Here is a 13670-nt window from a genome sequence, read left to right on the forward strand (position 1 = left end):
GCGGCGTGAGATCAATCGACAACATGAGGTCGCCCTCACTATGGCCAAAGAATATCAGGCTGTAGAAAAGGAGCGAAGGGCTAAAAAGCATAATGATGCCCTGAGTCAACTGGAAAAAGCTGCTGTACCTCAACCAAGTGGAAATGAACACTCGGTGAACCCTCCAGAAGCTTCGGATGAGACAAATGATCCTGCAAGAGCCACACCCAGATCTCTTTTTGAGATTGGGAGCCGGGCGTGGTTGTACATGGAACGCGTCAAACCAGGCCTGACGAAAACATTAGCTCATCGGTGGCATGGACCTTTTCGGATCAAGTGCAAGGTGGAAGATTTAGCGTACGAGCTGGAACTGCCGGACCGAAGTGGGTATCGCTTCTACCCAGTGATGCATGTGTCGAGACTCACGGCTGTCAACGAATTCAGCAGTCGAGCGATGACTCGGTTGGTACTAGACGCGACTAATGAAGCAAGACTCGATTTCGACGAGGTGTTGTTGCCTGAAGACAGCTGAGAGCCAGATCAAGTTGCCGGCGAATAAGAAGTCGAGGCCATCCTCGACGACAGAATACCACTGTCGACGAGCACGGGGCGTGCAGTATGCGAGTACAAAGTCAAGTGGCTTGGCTATGGAGATCCAACTTGGGAACCAGCATCCAACGTGTCATGTGGAGGTCTGCTGTACGACTACTTGCGAGCCAAGAAGAGCGAGAATCAGCTGCAGATGGCGCAAGTTGCGGATGAAGACTAGCGTGACTGGATCACGCGTGAACTGTCCACAGGGCGATGCAGCCTGTGGTAACAGACGACACAAGCTACTGCAACAACATATTGTATATGCATTTGAAGAACAACATGAACATGATTACGCTGTGGAAATGATGAAGAATAAGAAAACCATGAATGTCGACAGAAGTGCGACCACTGAAAACGAAACCTCGCTGGACCCCTCAACAGTTACCTGGGATGTCGGAGGATGTTGTGGAACAAGCAGCGAGGATTTAAAGTGACTCCAATTGCCTGGCAGCGGCGGCCAGGAGTGTCAACGAAGTCGAGACCTCACTCTCCCTCTTCTCTTCGTCGGGGAAGCTGAACCTCGGCGGCTGGAATCGCTTTCGTAGCCTGCAAACCCTCGGCACCGGCTTTAACAGCAGCAGCAGTCAGAGGAGGACGTGGGGTAACCGGTGGTGAGTCAAACAGGTCGCGCCAGGTCGGAATGAGTTCAGGTGGAGCCAGAGCCGGATCGACGACCACGCTGCGGTACACATCTACAAAGCGCGTACCACGAGGATTGAAGAGTTCCGAATTGCTAGCACGAGTGTTGTACGGGTTCTGGTGCGGCGCGTTCATCCATCCAGTACGCCAAGGATGGCGAACGTCGAGAACCGAAACTTCGGAAAGTCAGTCAGATGTCCGAAGAGCGAACGACAAGTTTTCAATGGGATACCACGGCGTCGACGGATCCAAAAGCAGCTCGGGGCGAATGAACGGTGGATCAGAAGAGCCGGAGGAAACCGAGTCACGACTCCACGCCATGTACTGCTTACGGTACTTGTTGCGGAGACGTTCGGCACGACGGTCGCGCTCACTGAAGAGCTTCTTCAACAGATTTCTCAGTACCTTTAAGAGCCCCTTGTCGTGAGCGACCTTCTTGGCTTCCTTGACGAGACCTCGCTCGATACTAGCTAACGGAAGTCAGTGGAGACGCTCCCATAACGCGAGCCCGAGGTCGCCCTGTTTGCCGCCGTCACCCCGAAGATTCACCCAGATCATCTTGAGGCGGGTCTCGATGGGGAACGCTTGGAAATGGGGACGCTTGGGTCGAAATCGATGGTGTCGAAGAGACACGCCTAGAGGGGATAGAGCCGCCGGAGTTGCTTATACGGATGATCGGGATTCGAATAGTCGAAGTACGCTTGGAGGTCTTCCAACGTCGCACGGACCCCACGACTACTTCACCGGCTGGTTCCGGTAGAGTCATGCTCAAGAGACGCTCATAACACTTCTTGGCACCCGCATCGGTGAGCTCCATGTCCAGGTACGGGAGAACCCACGGTGGCAAGGTGGACGAAGCCTGCACCGTAGGGGGAGCGCCGGGCATCACGCGGTGAGGCAACGCCTCAACCGACGGTGCACCGCCACGACGCGGCACCGATGCGTAGGTGGCCGTAATCTTAGTCGGTCGAAGAAACACTTGGTGCGGCAGCTGATGGAACGGTCGGAGCCGGCTTTGAATGCACGGAGGCTTGTGGAGCAGCTTCAACAGGGGCAAGCCCTGCTGCAGAAACTACTCCCGAGACTTTAACCGTCTTGGAAGCCGCAGCAGACGACGAAGCAGCCTTGCCGAGTGGGATGGTGTTATCCGACTCATCATCTTCGTCATCCGAGCCGAACATGAGTTGAAACTCTTCGGCCTCACGCAAGGCCTCTTCGGCAGCGCGTATGTCCGCTGGAGAAGGAGAGATAGTCGACGCTGACGGCTTGACCACGTCGGGAGGACCTTGAGGTGGAGGCGAAGACGCGTCAGGAGAATCGAAGACATTGTCGGGAGCCCCAGATCCCACATCTTTACCCAAAGACTCGGTGATAGTATCCTGAGCCGAGGGGGCCTCACTTGAATTCAACGTCCACCATGTCCACGTCGCTCTGGTCACCGCTACGGTCTACAACGGCGGGAGTTGAGGATGACGCTGGCTTGCAAGGTGGCGACCATGAACGAGGAGACGATGGCACAGACTGTGACCGAGTCTTCGAATGACGCCGGGGCGACTTGCCGGGAGAACGAAGTCGAGTCTTCTGGTGCTTCCTCTGAGCCGCTTGCTTCCATGCCGTTGGGCTGAACAGCGACCGACGTGCAGACTTGGGGGTCGAAGAGTCGGGAGGTGGCGCATCACCGAGACCGGCAGCTGTCATAGACGTACTGGCCTTGTCCGTCGGGATGGGAGTCTTATCTTCGTCGGAATCTTCGACTCGTCATCTGACTCCTTGCCACCTGGTCGAAGACGCTTGTGGTGCTTTCCATGAGCCACTTGATGAGCGGCCTGCGCCAGAGCTGCAGGAAGAGCTTGGGGGCCATGCGAAGACGCGGCAGCAGACTGTATGCGCTGCAAGGCGACCAACGTCTCCTGGTCCAAGTCCAGAGCTTCTAGATCCAGCTCATCCGCTGTGAGACCTGTCACAAGGGATTGTGAACGAACGTTAGTTGCTGAACGCACGGTGGAAAGAACAACATGAGGAACGTACCATTAACAGCCAGACGAAGGACCTCCGGATCCATCCCGGCCAGACTCACGTGTGCACGGAGAGTACGGTTGACTTGGAGGATGTGGGCGTTGCGAGCTTTTTTTGATTCTCGAGGACCTTGAGCGTGTCGTTGTCGATAAATTTTCTCTCGGAAAGCTTGACTAAAAGGAGATAAAGGTAAAGAGTCCAGGGCAGGAAGCGCCGGAGTCCAGCTGACGACATTGCCGTCAAAGGAAGTGTGGCAGGCCGAGGGTCGTTCGAAACCTCGGTGTCGCCCTCCTGAGAAACGAGACGAGTAATGCATGGTGATGAGCAAGGCACCGATGATTCAAGAAGAAGATGAGCTGACGTACCTCCAGCTGTTCACGTTCACGTCGTCGGCGAGGATTAAAGACGCCGGAGCGCGTTATTCACGACCCGATTCAGACGCTTGGTGACTGGATGGTGAATTGGAGAATGAAGAAATGTCACAGCAGGCACCAGTACCGTGGCTTCCATTGCGACAGAGGCAGTTGTGGTGTAGTGATCTCTCCAGAGTTGCGGATAATCGGTAGTCAACAAAGATGCGGCACCGCCCAAAATGCTCAAGCGACGAGCCCTCGGTCACGTGATGTACGGACTCCAAGGTGCAAGAGACTCGACGGCGTCACTACCGAACTCTCAACAAATATTGGATACGGTCCAGATGTCACTCAATCCAGGATGTCCTTATTATTAATAATGGACTGGCCGGATTCGCATTCAGCGGCCAAGAACTGACCATATACGGTACGAATTCTCGGTGGCGGTTGGGATGAGTTCGCGGAAGCCTCAGTGACCCTTTGAAGGCACGTTTACCGTCTGGGACAGGGCGCGAGCCGTTAAATATGCTCATGCGACGGTGCAGACGACGCTTGGCGTGCAAGAAGATCCATAACGGATCATTGTTCACTTGATATTTGTATTCTTGATTAGGACCTCTTATTAGGAATAGACTTGAACGGGTAAACATAAATACAGAACAGAATTTCCACTCAAGCACACAGAGCAACGTCCGGCCTTAACGTAAGCGTCTGGTCAAGCTTATTTGAGTGTGTTATGCCTGTCGGTGAACTCGAAGCTCTGTAGCGAGGGTTCATCCGACAAGGCCAAGAGACTTTGTGTATTGGCCGATTTCTATCGGGAGGTTTTACGTGACGGCTTATTGTTGCCTATTTGCACGACTGGGAGTGCTTGTATCGCATCCCTTTTATTCTTCCAACCGAGTATTGAACACTCGGTGCCCTCGTAAAAGGCTTACCCGTGCCTGGTACCCTTCCGCTGTTGGGACCACGAGGATTCATAACATCTATTAGCTTTGCTCATGGTAGTAGCGTGTTCTTTTTCTTACTAGTTGGCCTATATAAGTAGTTTACAAGGTCCAGTCTGTCCCGGTGCAAGGGCAGAACTGGGGTCTTCAGGTCCGCCCAAACGATCGTTTGCTATCTTAGTAGACGAATGGTTGTGGGAACGTCCCAGCTACATTTGTAGCTAGAGTTCACGTAGGAATTCCAACACCACAGCTACACCAGCTTGATGATAGAATGCAGAGAGGAGGGTGCGGTAAGGGGGCTGATGTGGGAGTGTTACATGGTGGTGGAGGTGCACGAACGCCACCAGACGACGGTACTGCGCAAGTACGACTGGTGCAGCGACGAGATAAAGGAGAATCCGACGTGCACCCCGAGAATAGTACGGAAGCGGACGACGGTCTGCCAACGGCCATGATAGAGATGTCGGGTATGCAGAAGCCCATTAAGCTGGACAGCGGGGCGAGGCTGATCGTGGCTGATACGGAGTGGATGGCGCTCGGTGATAGGGTGTCTGTAAGGGCGCCCGTAGACTACATTGAAGGAATCGGCGGGCCCGTACTAGGTTTGGCAATTTGTGGTGAGGACCGTGTTTAGAGAAGAAATTAGCGTGAACGCATGCATAGTGAAGGGCTGCACGAGCGGGTTACTGCTCGGAGTGGACTTCATGGACGAGAACAACGCGACCATGGACTTTGGTCAGAATGAGCTGAAATACACTACGGGTAGTCGACAGTTAAAATGGAGGTCTGATCCTGGAATTGTGCAAAATGCTATCCCTCTTGGTAATTTGTTGTTGTGATGTGTGTCAAGGTGATTTAGCTCCGGATGTCCATTTGATTGGCCATTCCGATGACATTTTGTCATAGCAGTTTGTGTGCCAGAGTACATGTATATGTCAATGTGTTGTTCGTCATTTTTTGTCCATTTCAATGCTGCTGTATAGTAGAAGGTTTACTTACATGCACACTCAGTGTTCATTCCTTGCTGACTTGTGATGAGCTGCCACCATTTGATTGGCTAAACGGATTTTGACACTATGACTCAGCATTCTAAATATCTCACTCACTGCAGCAATGGAGACAACGACGCGATGGCTGAACGAGGAACACACGAGTCTCTCGGGGGCATCGCTAGGTAAAATCATATCCACGGGGCTGCTACTTGGCGTCGTGCATGTGCTCACGGGTAATAAACACCCCATTATCAATTGATTACAATAGCTGTTAGAGATTAAAAAGACCCTGGACCTGTCTCAATTTTGTATGCAGGTCCTGATCACTTGTCCGCCTTGGCCGCCATGACCACGGGGTCTTCTTGGCGAGCGTTCACGCTGGGCATACGATGGGGCTGTGGTCATTCCATCGGTCTTATCGTCATGGCACTCATCTTCTTCGTTGCCGGCCAGACGGTGGACTTGGACGCTGTGGGCGGATATCTCAATTATGTAGTGGGCTTCTTCATGATCGCGCTAGGTGCCTGGACGGCGGTGCACGTGAGAAAGAAATACCACAATCAACTGAAAGAGGGAGTGCAGTCGCTCGTGAGCGGAGAGGGTGGACGTGGTGATAGCAATCGTGCCAGTCACAGCAGCACGGGCGCCACACCGACCAATTTGGTGGAGCTTGTGCCACTGTCTCAGCGGAGAGTGTCGAGTGCTACGTCTCCTGCTGCTGCAGCGTCTTCGCCACAAATCCCGATGAGATCGACAAACATAATCGCGCTGGGAGAGACTTCGTCATCATCCTTCCATCTCTTGGTCAAAGAGGACGGTGACTCAAGTCAAGCTGAGCCAGTCAAATTCTCGAAGGTGCACCCTAACAAATGGAATTGCTGCCGACACGCGAGTTTCGAGAATCCGGCTACACAAAAGGTTCGTGTCCCCTTAATCTTTGGTGTGTGTGCGATCTAACGGTAATTTTCGCATGTGGCAGATCATGGCTCTACTTGTGGGAATTATCCATGGTTTCGCCGGACCCGGTGGCATCTTGGGCGTGTTGCCTGCCGTAGTGTTGAATGACTGGGTCAAGTCTGCGGCATACTTGGGCTCATTCTGCGTGGCCTCAATCTTCATCATGGGTGTCTTTGCGGCGCTGTATGGTGAAGTTACTGGCCGACTTGGAGGCAACTCGTTAGTGATGGAGTTCCGAATCGGCATTTTCTCCGCCTTCTTCTCGTTCGTTGTCGGTGTTGCGTGGATTGGGCTGCAGGCTACAGGCCAAATGTCTGCCGTCTTTGGGGAATAGATCATTTGGCAACATGAACAATACTACCTCGAAGCATGAGAAGAGAACTGCCAACCTGTTAGCTTCTGGACACGATGTGACCCCATTAATATCGGGTAAAGTAGTAGCAGGGATCTAGTTGCTCTTTGCTTTTTCTTAGACAATTACTGAAGTAATGTGGATAATTAGAGACTGTAAGAGTCCGATTCCGAGACTGGTAACAAAAAAAATAACATGAGCCTGGTTTTGAAATCTCGATAAGGAATTTGATCAAGAATTATAATACGATTGTTATTTCGGACACGAAATCCGAAACAGAAGTACTCATAAAATTGCTAAGTTGTAGCAAATTTAAGAGGGTCGAGACGACGTCGGTGTGGGGCTGCACCTAAATTCGGTGTTAACCGACACGCTTCTGGTAGGAATACGCTGTAGGAACTTCCCCCCTTTCTCCCCACGAGTCAAAGCTAGCGTTGTAATGCACAGTGGAACGTCGAACAGCCTGTAGCAGCAAGTGTTAGCTGAATACCTAATATTTAGGAATACGTGCAGTCTAAGACTTGTTAACGGCAGCATACTACAACTAGCAAGTGGTGGTCCTTTAGTTATAGCGATGACTGCTCTCCTTAGTGTGCTGTGAGAGCCGCGCAGGCCAAGCCCCTCCTGTCGTGATCGCTCTGCCTTCCGGAGGTCTTGCCTGCCTTACGTCTTGTTTCGTTTCCGATTCTGAATAGGATTATTATGTGCGAAACATTCGAGCCATTCCGAATCTGGAATCAACTAATTGGAAACGGATTACTTCGAAGTAGGATTCTGACAGTTGCGAAAGCTCTCTAAATATTAATGCAATCGCTGCTGTGAAAGGTCGCGCTACCCAACAATTCCTGAAAACATGGATGTGGAAAATGATGCAAACCTTCTTAACAGCTCAATGTGGCGAGTTGCCTTGACTGCCACCTCCCTTGGCATCGTCCACGTGCTTTCTGGCGGGTGCAAAGGCTTCCTATCTCCTGGTTCGGGTCTATATCCCTTACTAACGCTATTTCGTTCGTACCTGCAGGGCCAGACCATCTTGGAGCACTGGCGGCTCTCTCAAATGGGAAAACGTGGCGCCAGGCGTTGTTGCTCGGTGCCCAGTGGGGATGTGGGCGCTCGCTTGGTATCCTGGCCGTTGCGCTGCTCTGCGTATTTGTAATTGGCCACGCTCTGGACCCCAGCAGCATTTTTAGCGCCGTGTGCAAATACCTCACGGGACTTTGTGTTCTGTTTCTCGGAGTCTGGACGCTGGGTGATGCTCACCAGGAATTCAACGAGACTACCGGTGGTCATGTACCTTCCAGCCCCACCCATTTGGCTTCATCGCCGAGCTCCAAGTGGAGTCAAGTGCACTGTCAAGATGCGTCCTACGTTCTGTTGCAGTCGCCACGTGATCCCAGTATGAAATTACAGCTTAGTGCAGCGTCAGCAGCCAGCATAGGAGCAGGTATTGTTCACGGGGCTGCTGGACCGGGGTGTCTATTGGCAGTGCTGCCTACACTCGCAATGCAGAACGACACTTTGCGAGCTCTGCTGTATCTCGGATGCTTCTGTGCAAGCTCCATTATGTCGATGGGGTTGTTTGCGGCACTCTACGGAGAATTAACGCAGCGAGGTGGGAGAGCACGATCTCCGAGTGCAGCATTCTACGTTGCTGTAGCTTCATCGGTTCTATCGATAGGTGTAGGAACTGCATGGATCGTGCTGCAGGCTACAGGTGTGTTAAATAGCGTGTTCGGGGATTGAATTATCAATTGTTACAGATCCATTCTATATCAATCTTCTTAAAGAGTCAACAGCCAACGTCAAGAGACCAAAAACATGGCTCAGACGCACTATAGACCATTAATAACTGCTACTAGCAGCAAGGGATCGAGTTTGCCTGCTGATGTCGAACGACTCCCAGGAAACAGTGCAAGTTGAAGTTGGCCAACGACGTATTCGATCCACCAATCAGTGTCTCCTTGAGTGAAACCTCTAGTCCCTAATGCTATTAAAAAGACAGGAAGGTGGTTTATATCAGGCTTTTAAAGCATTTTTATATGCTTATATTATTGATAGAAAAACTGCGTAAAGACTGCTTGACACAAATAAAGAGGAAAAGCTTACCAGAACTACAACAAACAACTACAATGAAGTATCTTCTGCATCTTACGTGAACAAGACCTGATCCAAAGCGCCCCCCTTGACGAGCATTCTTCCATCATAATGGGCGCCGCAGATACCGTCACGGCGCTGGAGGGCGCATCTCTACCTGGTATCATCGCGACGGGCCTGCTGCTTGGGCTGGTGCACGTTTTAACGGGCCCCGACCATCTGAGCGCGCTCATCGTGTTAAGTGCCGGATCGTCGTGGCGCTCGTGCCAGTTGGGCATGCGTTGGGGATGTGGTCACTCTACAGGGCTTATTGTGGTCACCGTGTGCTTCCTGGCACTCAACCAGAGACTGGACGTGGACACGTTCGGCAGCTACTGCGACTTTATGGTGGGGTTTCTCATGATGGGGCTCGGCCTTTGGAGCCTACGCTACTACCTGCTCCTGAGGCGCAAGTTGCAACTCAAACACCACCCGGCAGGAGAGACTACACCGCTGCACCTTGAAGCGGAAGTACAACGACTTAAGGAAGATGCTTTGGATAGCGATACGGAGGTGCAAAAGATATTGCACGCCCACCAACTGGACCACCACGGTCCTCCGACGTCCATTGAACTGCAGGAATCGACCAAGAAGACCTGCTGCTTTGGTCTCATTAAAGCGGACATCAAGAACCCTCGCACGCAAAGGCTCACGGCATTCGCGTACGGCACGGCTCATGGCTTGGCTGGCACGGGCGGCATCCTGGGCGTGCTGCCGGCTGTGATCCTCAATGACTGGGTCAAGTCGTCCGCTTATCTCGGCGCCTTCTGTGTGTCTTCCATCATCGCCATGGGCGGCTTCGCGGCGCTGTATGGAGAAGTCACGGGCCGAATGAGCCGCTTCTCAGACTCGTCGCTCGTGCGTGTCGGTATCTTCTCGTCTTGCGTTTCGCTGTGTGTGGGCATCATGTGGGTCATCCTCGTCTCGACGGGAACTTTGGACGAGGTGTTTGGATAAGGCACTGGTTGAGTATTACACTGTGTACATCAAGATGAGATAAAGACTGCGGTAGCCTCATCTTCTAGAAATGTATTGCACTGTATTACAAACCGATGGGTAACTGTCATGGCCCCACGTTCTCCCCTGCGTGCATTGCGCTCTTCCACTTCAGCATCATCTACATGTACACTCGAAAACCTAGCCGTAATCTTCGCTTGATGACCTCGTCTACTCGGTCTTGGCCTTCGTCTCCTTTTTAGCGTACGGGAAGCTAGAGTAAATGGCCATACTCGTGGCAACGAGGCCAGCAGCAACGAATACCTCATTGGGTAGCACAGCACCGTACACGTAGCTCTCCACAAAGGCGGTGAAGGCAATGCCGCAGATCAGCGCAAAGGACTTAAGCACGCCGCCGACATATTTAGTGACCGTACCAACGAGTAATCCACCCAGGGCATTGCTCACGACGGGAATGAGAGTGTAATAGGTGCAGCCTTTAAAGACCTTGTCGATGTTCGTCAAGACGTTGGCAGCGGGCGACTCCGAGATAGGTGTCTTGACGATAGTGGACCAGATAGCCGGCATCATCAGGAAGAGGCTGCCGTAGACGGACAACTCCACCGTCACAAGGGCAGCGTCCCGCTTGTGTTGCTGCATGGAACGCTGTGTAAGCGCCGATCCGAGTCCTGATAGCAGCGAAGCGAGCAGCACGGGCACAAGACCGAGCTCGACGGAGATTGCCGGGGTGGCTGCGTCGTCAGCGCCACCGTCCTTGGCGAGTGAAAGTAACACGGCGGCGCTCAGCAACAGCATCATGGCGAAGCACTGCTGCAGCGAAAAGCGCATACCCATGAGGAAATAGAGGAAGAGTGCGGCAGACAGTAGCTTCGTCTGGTTGATGAGGTTGAAAACGATGGATGGCAAGTGCTGGTACGCGATCTGGATGAGCACGTTCTGCACGGCGTAGGTGCAGGCAGGGAGTCCCGAGGCTATGAGGCTGTCGTGCAGACTCCACGTCTTGACGACACGACCCAGAGCGCCAGAGGACAGCAGCGTCAGTAGCGACAACAGCAGCTTGCACAGTTCACATGCAATCACCAGCACAGAGCGGTTCTTGACCTCGCCAGCGAGCTCCTTGTACAGAATAGGCTGCAGACCGAACTGCATCGCCAGCAACACCATCGCCACATAGCCGATCCATGTGCTGGATGGTGTATCGGCGGGGGCGGGCGTGGATGCAGGGATCTTGACGGCAGCCATCTTTTCTTGGTATTCTACGATTCGAGTGGCAAATAGAGAAGTGAGCCGTCCGTTTCTGTTTTTTTGCTAAGCAGCACCTCTGATTGGACATTAAAGTCACTTTGCTAGTCGGAAGCGTGTCATGGTGGTTGAAGCGGGTAGTAGTACTTTCCTTCGAGGTAACTATTATTAATGTCGGCATCAAAAGCAAAGCCAAGTACTGTGGTATTCGCTACTATAATGGGTAGTAGTAGGGCTGTACTGGTAGTACTACTCGCGCGGAGCAAGAAGTTGTGAACTGCCTCCAGGCTGACTGACTGACTACACGACGAAGGTCTCCGGTAGGGTGCCGAAACGTAAACTGTCACTGGCTAAGAAGGCGGACGCGTCGATTTGCTTGCTGGAGGACACCGCGTAAGCTGAAAGATCGTCATCCATTAGTTTGATGAACATCTTGTCCGCCTTGTCGCTTGTGAACAACATACTCAGCTCCAGCGGCTCCCCGCACGTTGTCTCCATTTTCTCCGCCTTAATGGCATCGACAGTTTCAGCAGACTCTCCCTGGAGCAGCTGCACGCACTGTTGTGCGATGACTCGGTTGCAATGGCTCGGACTGAGGCGGCGCTGAGCGTCTCGATGGAGCTGCGCCAGCTTCGCTTGTACACACAGTTCGCTCGCAATCACTGCAGTGGAGCGCGCAGTAGCTGATACCAGCACCTTGGACGAAATTAATCGCTGCGTGAGCTCCACGAACAGCGCGCTGGGCAGCGTGAAGAGCTGCAACATGGCGTCTAAGTCAAGTGAATCTCCTCTCTCCACCAACGCAAGCATGCATGTTTCTATGAGCTTCTCGCTTGCCGAGTGGAAAAGCTCTGGTTGAGCCCGTGCCAGCGTCTGCGCCGCATTAATCACCTGCAAAGTGCTGCTCAAGCCTTCCTTTCCCCGACAGATTTGCTGGTCAAGAAATCGTTTGGCGCTGAGGCGAATTTCGTCGCGCATCTCTAAGAACTCGATGGCGCCGTTCACGGCCGCGAGATTCGACAATGAGAAGGAAATCTCGCCCGTGTAGCAGTAAATAGCCAACGTCTCGAACATCTCAGCACCGCCAGGGAAGGCTACCAGCTCTAGAACAGGCACCGCCCCTCCAAAATTGCTGTTGTTAGCGCTACTCTCCAGCATCTGGCGCGCCATTTTGCGCAGTTTGCAGCTCTCCAGCAGCATCGGGTGCTTGTGCAAATTGAACTGTGTGCCACAGACCAGCACTACCAGGTTGCAGTACTGACGCCGAGATGTCCACTCCTTGAACTCGCAGAGCGACAGGTCTCCGCCGAGGTTGGCGTCCTGCAGGAACGCGCGCAGCTCCGCTTCGAGCAGGTAGTATCTGGTAGCTGACTGCTGCGGTTTGCTAGTCGCTGCGACGGCTGCTGTGGGGGCGGTGGTCACTTGCTGACGGTGGACAGGTGGCAAGGGAGCTGGCATGAACTGGACGCGAGACTGGGTCTGGACGAGCGGCATCGTCACACGCGGACGTTTTGCAGCACGACCCGCAGATGATACGAGGTTGCGGCAATGGCAGCACGTAGCTCGGTTGCTGTGTAGACACCGGTCGTCACGTGAGCAGTCCTCGCGCTTACAGCCTCGGCCGGATCCTTCCCGGCGACCTCCGCACCGCCCTGAAGCGTGGCGGCCGCAGCGACCGTCACAAGTGCAGTGCATGCAGGTGCCTGGCGGGCTGTTGCATGTTGGGAGCGAACAGGATTTACGCAGCTTGCGAGTAGGCGCTGCGGCGACGCTGGGCTCTTTGCGCTTGCTGGGGCTCATCTGAGTTGCCTGCTGCAAATTGTGGACTGAGCTCTCTACGTAATCGAAATCAACGATGGGATGCCCCGTCTCTGACGCTTTCGCTAGAGTTGCGTCGGCAAAAGATGACCCGTGGGCGATTCGCTTTCACCATGTCGGAGCTCAGCGTTCCGCTCCTGCGCGGCCTGTAAGCGAGAAAAGCGAGCGGATTTGCTTGATGGATCACTGGATCGCAACCATCATTCGTCCGTGGATTCTCCCTTGTTTGACGCCCGGAGAGTCTCACACGCCCGCGGTATCGGACCGGATTCGATCGCTGGGAGAGCACCTGTGCAACGTCGAGACATGCCCCTGAGCCACAGTGCCAAATAGGTTCACTACAGCAGCGTCTGCCATCGGAGGGTGGCCGCCACTGGCATCGTTGCGGCGCTGTTAGTGTAGAGCTGCTGGCGACAGTGGCGCCGGAAACAGCGGGCGCGTGCCAGCGATTGTATACATACTGCAGAGACGTTCACCATGGTAAGTATCTTGTATTCTACATTGCAATTTGCACGACTGCTAAGGCGAGCGGAGCCGTTGGCGTTGCCGATAGTCTCGGTGGCGCGTTCGTGTGCTGAGCGGCTAGAGAAAGGGATGGTTGCCGCATCAAATCCAAATATAGAGACGGGCCACGCGTAATCGTGTCGAGCCCAGATTACGCAAGCGCATCGAACACACCGCATTTGAT

The 13670-nt window shown here is 53.4% G+C and overlaps 5 protein-coding genes across 5 annotated transcripts; 3 read left to right on the forward strand and 2 right to left on the reverse strand.

Annotated features, from left to right (window-relative positions):
- Window positions 1–5644: 5644 nt before the first annotated feature.
- On the forward strand, window positions 5645–6814 carry PITG_04479 (uncharacterized protein; the record flags this gene model as incomplete). Its single annotated transcript, XM_002906043.1, has 4 exons — window positions 5645–5756; window positions 5840–6223; window positions 6299–6441; window positions 6503–6814. The coding sequence occupies 4 exons, from the start codon at window positions 5645–5647 to the stop codon at window positions 6812–6814; spliced, it is 951 nt and encodes a 316-aa protein (XP_002906089.1).
- An 878-nt stretch (window positions 6815–7692) lies between these two features.
- PITG_04480 (uncharacterized protein) lies at window positions 7693–8575 on the forward strand (the record flags this gene model as incomplete). The annotated part of the gene is made up of 2 exons (XM_002906044.1): window positions 7693–7783; window positions 7854–8575. The coding sequence occupies one exon, from the start codon at window positions 8231–8233 to the stop codon at window positions 8573–8575; it is 345 nt and encodes a 114-aa protein (XP_002906090.1).
- Window positions 8576–8979: 404 nt separating this feature from the next.
- PITG_04481 (uncharacterized protein) lies at window positions 8980–9922 on the forward strand (the record flags this gene model as incomplete). The annotated part of the gene is made up of 1 exon (XM_002906045.1): window positions 8980–9922. One exon carries the CDS (start codon window positions 9038–9040, stop codon window positions 9920–9922), a length of 885 nt encoding a protein of 294 aa, XP_002906091.1.
- Window positions 9923–10226: 304 nt separating this feature from the next.
- Window positions 10227–11164, reverse strand: PITG_04482 (Drug/Metabolite Transporter (DMT) Superfamily; the record flags this gene model as incomplete). Its single annotated transcript, XM_002906046.1, has 2 exons — window positions 10227–10258; window positions 10339–11164. The coding sequence occupies 2 exons, from the start codon at window positions 11162–11164 to the stop codon at window positions 10227–10229; spliced, it is 858 nt and encodes a 285-aa protein (XP_002906092.1).
- Window positions 11165–11373: 209 nt separating this feature from the next.
- On the reverse strand, window positions 11374–13461 carry PITG_04483 (uncharacterized protein; the record flags this gene model as incomplete). Its single annotated transcript, XM_002906047.1, has 2 exons — window positions 11374–12976; window positions 13444–13461. The coding sequence occupies 2 exons, from the start codon at window positions 13459–13461 to the stop codon at window positions 11465–11467; spliced, it is 1530 nt and encodes a 509-aa protein (XP_002906093.1).
- Between the last annotated feature and the right edge of the window lie 209 nt (window positions 13462–13670).

The sequence above is a fragment of the Phytophthora infestans genome, genomic scaffold, assembly GCF_000142945.1.
Source record: "Phytophthora infestans T30-4 supercont1.5 genomic scaffold, whole genome shotgun sequence".
Classification (NCBI taxonomy): Eukaryota; Oomycota; class Peronosporomycetes; order Peronosporales; family Peronosporaceae; genus Phytophthora; species Phytophthora infestans.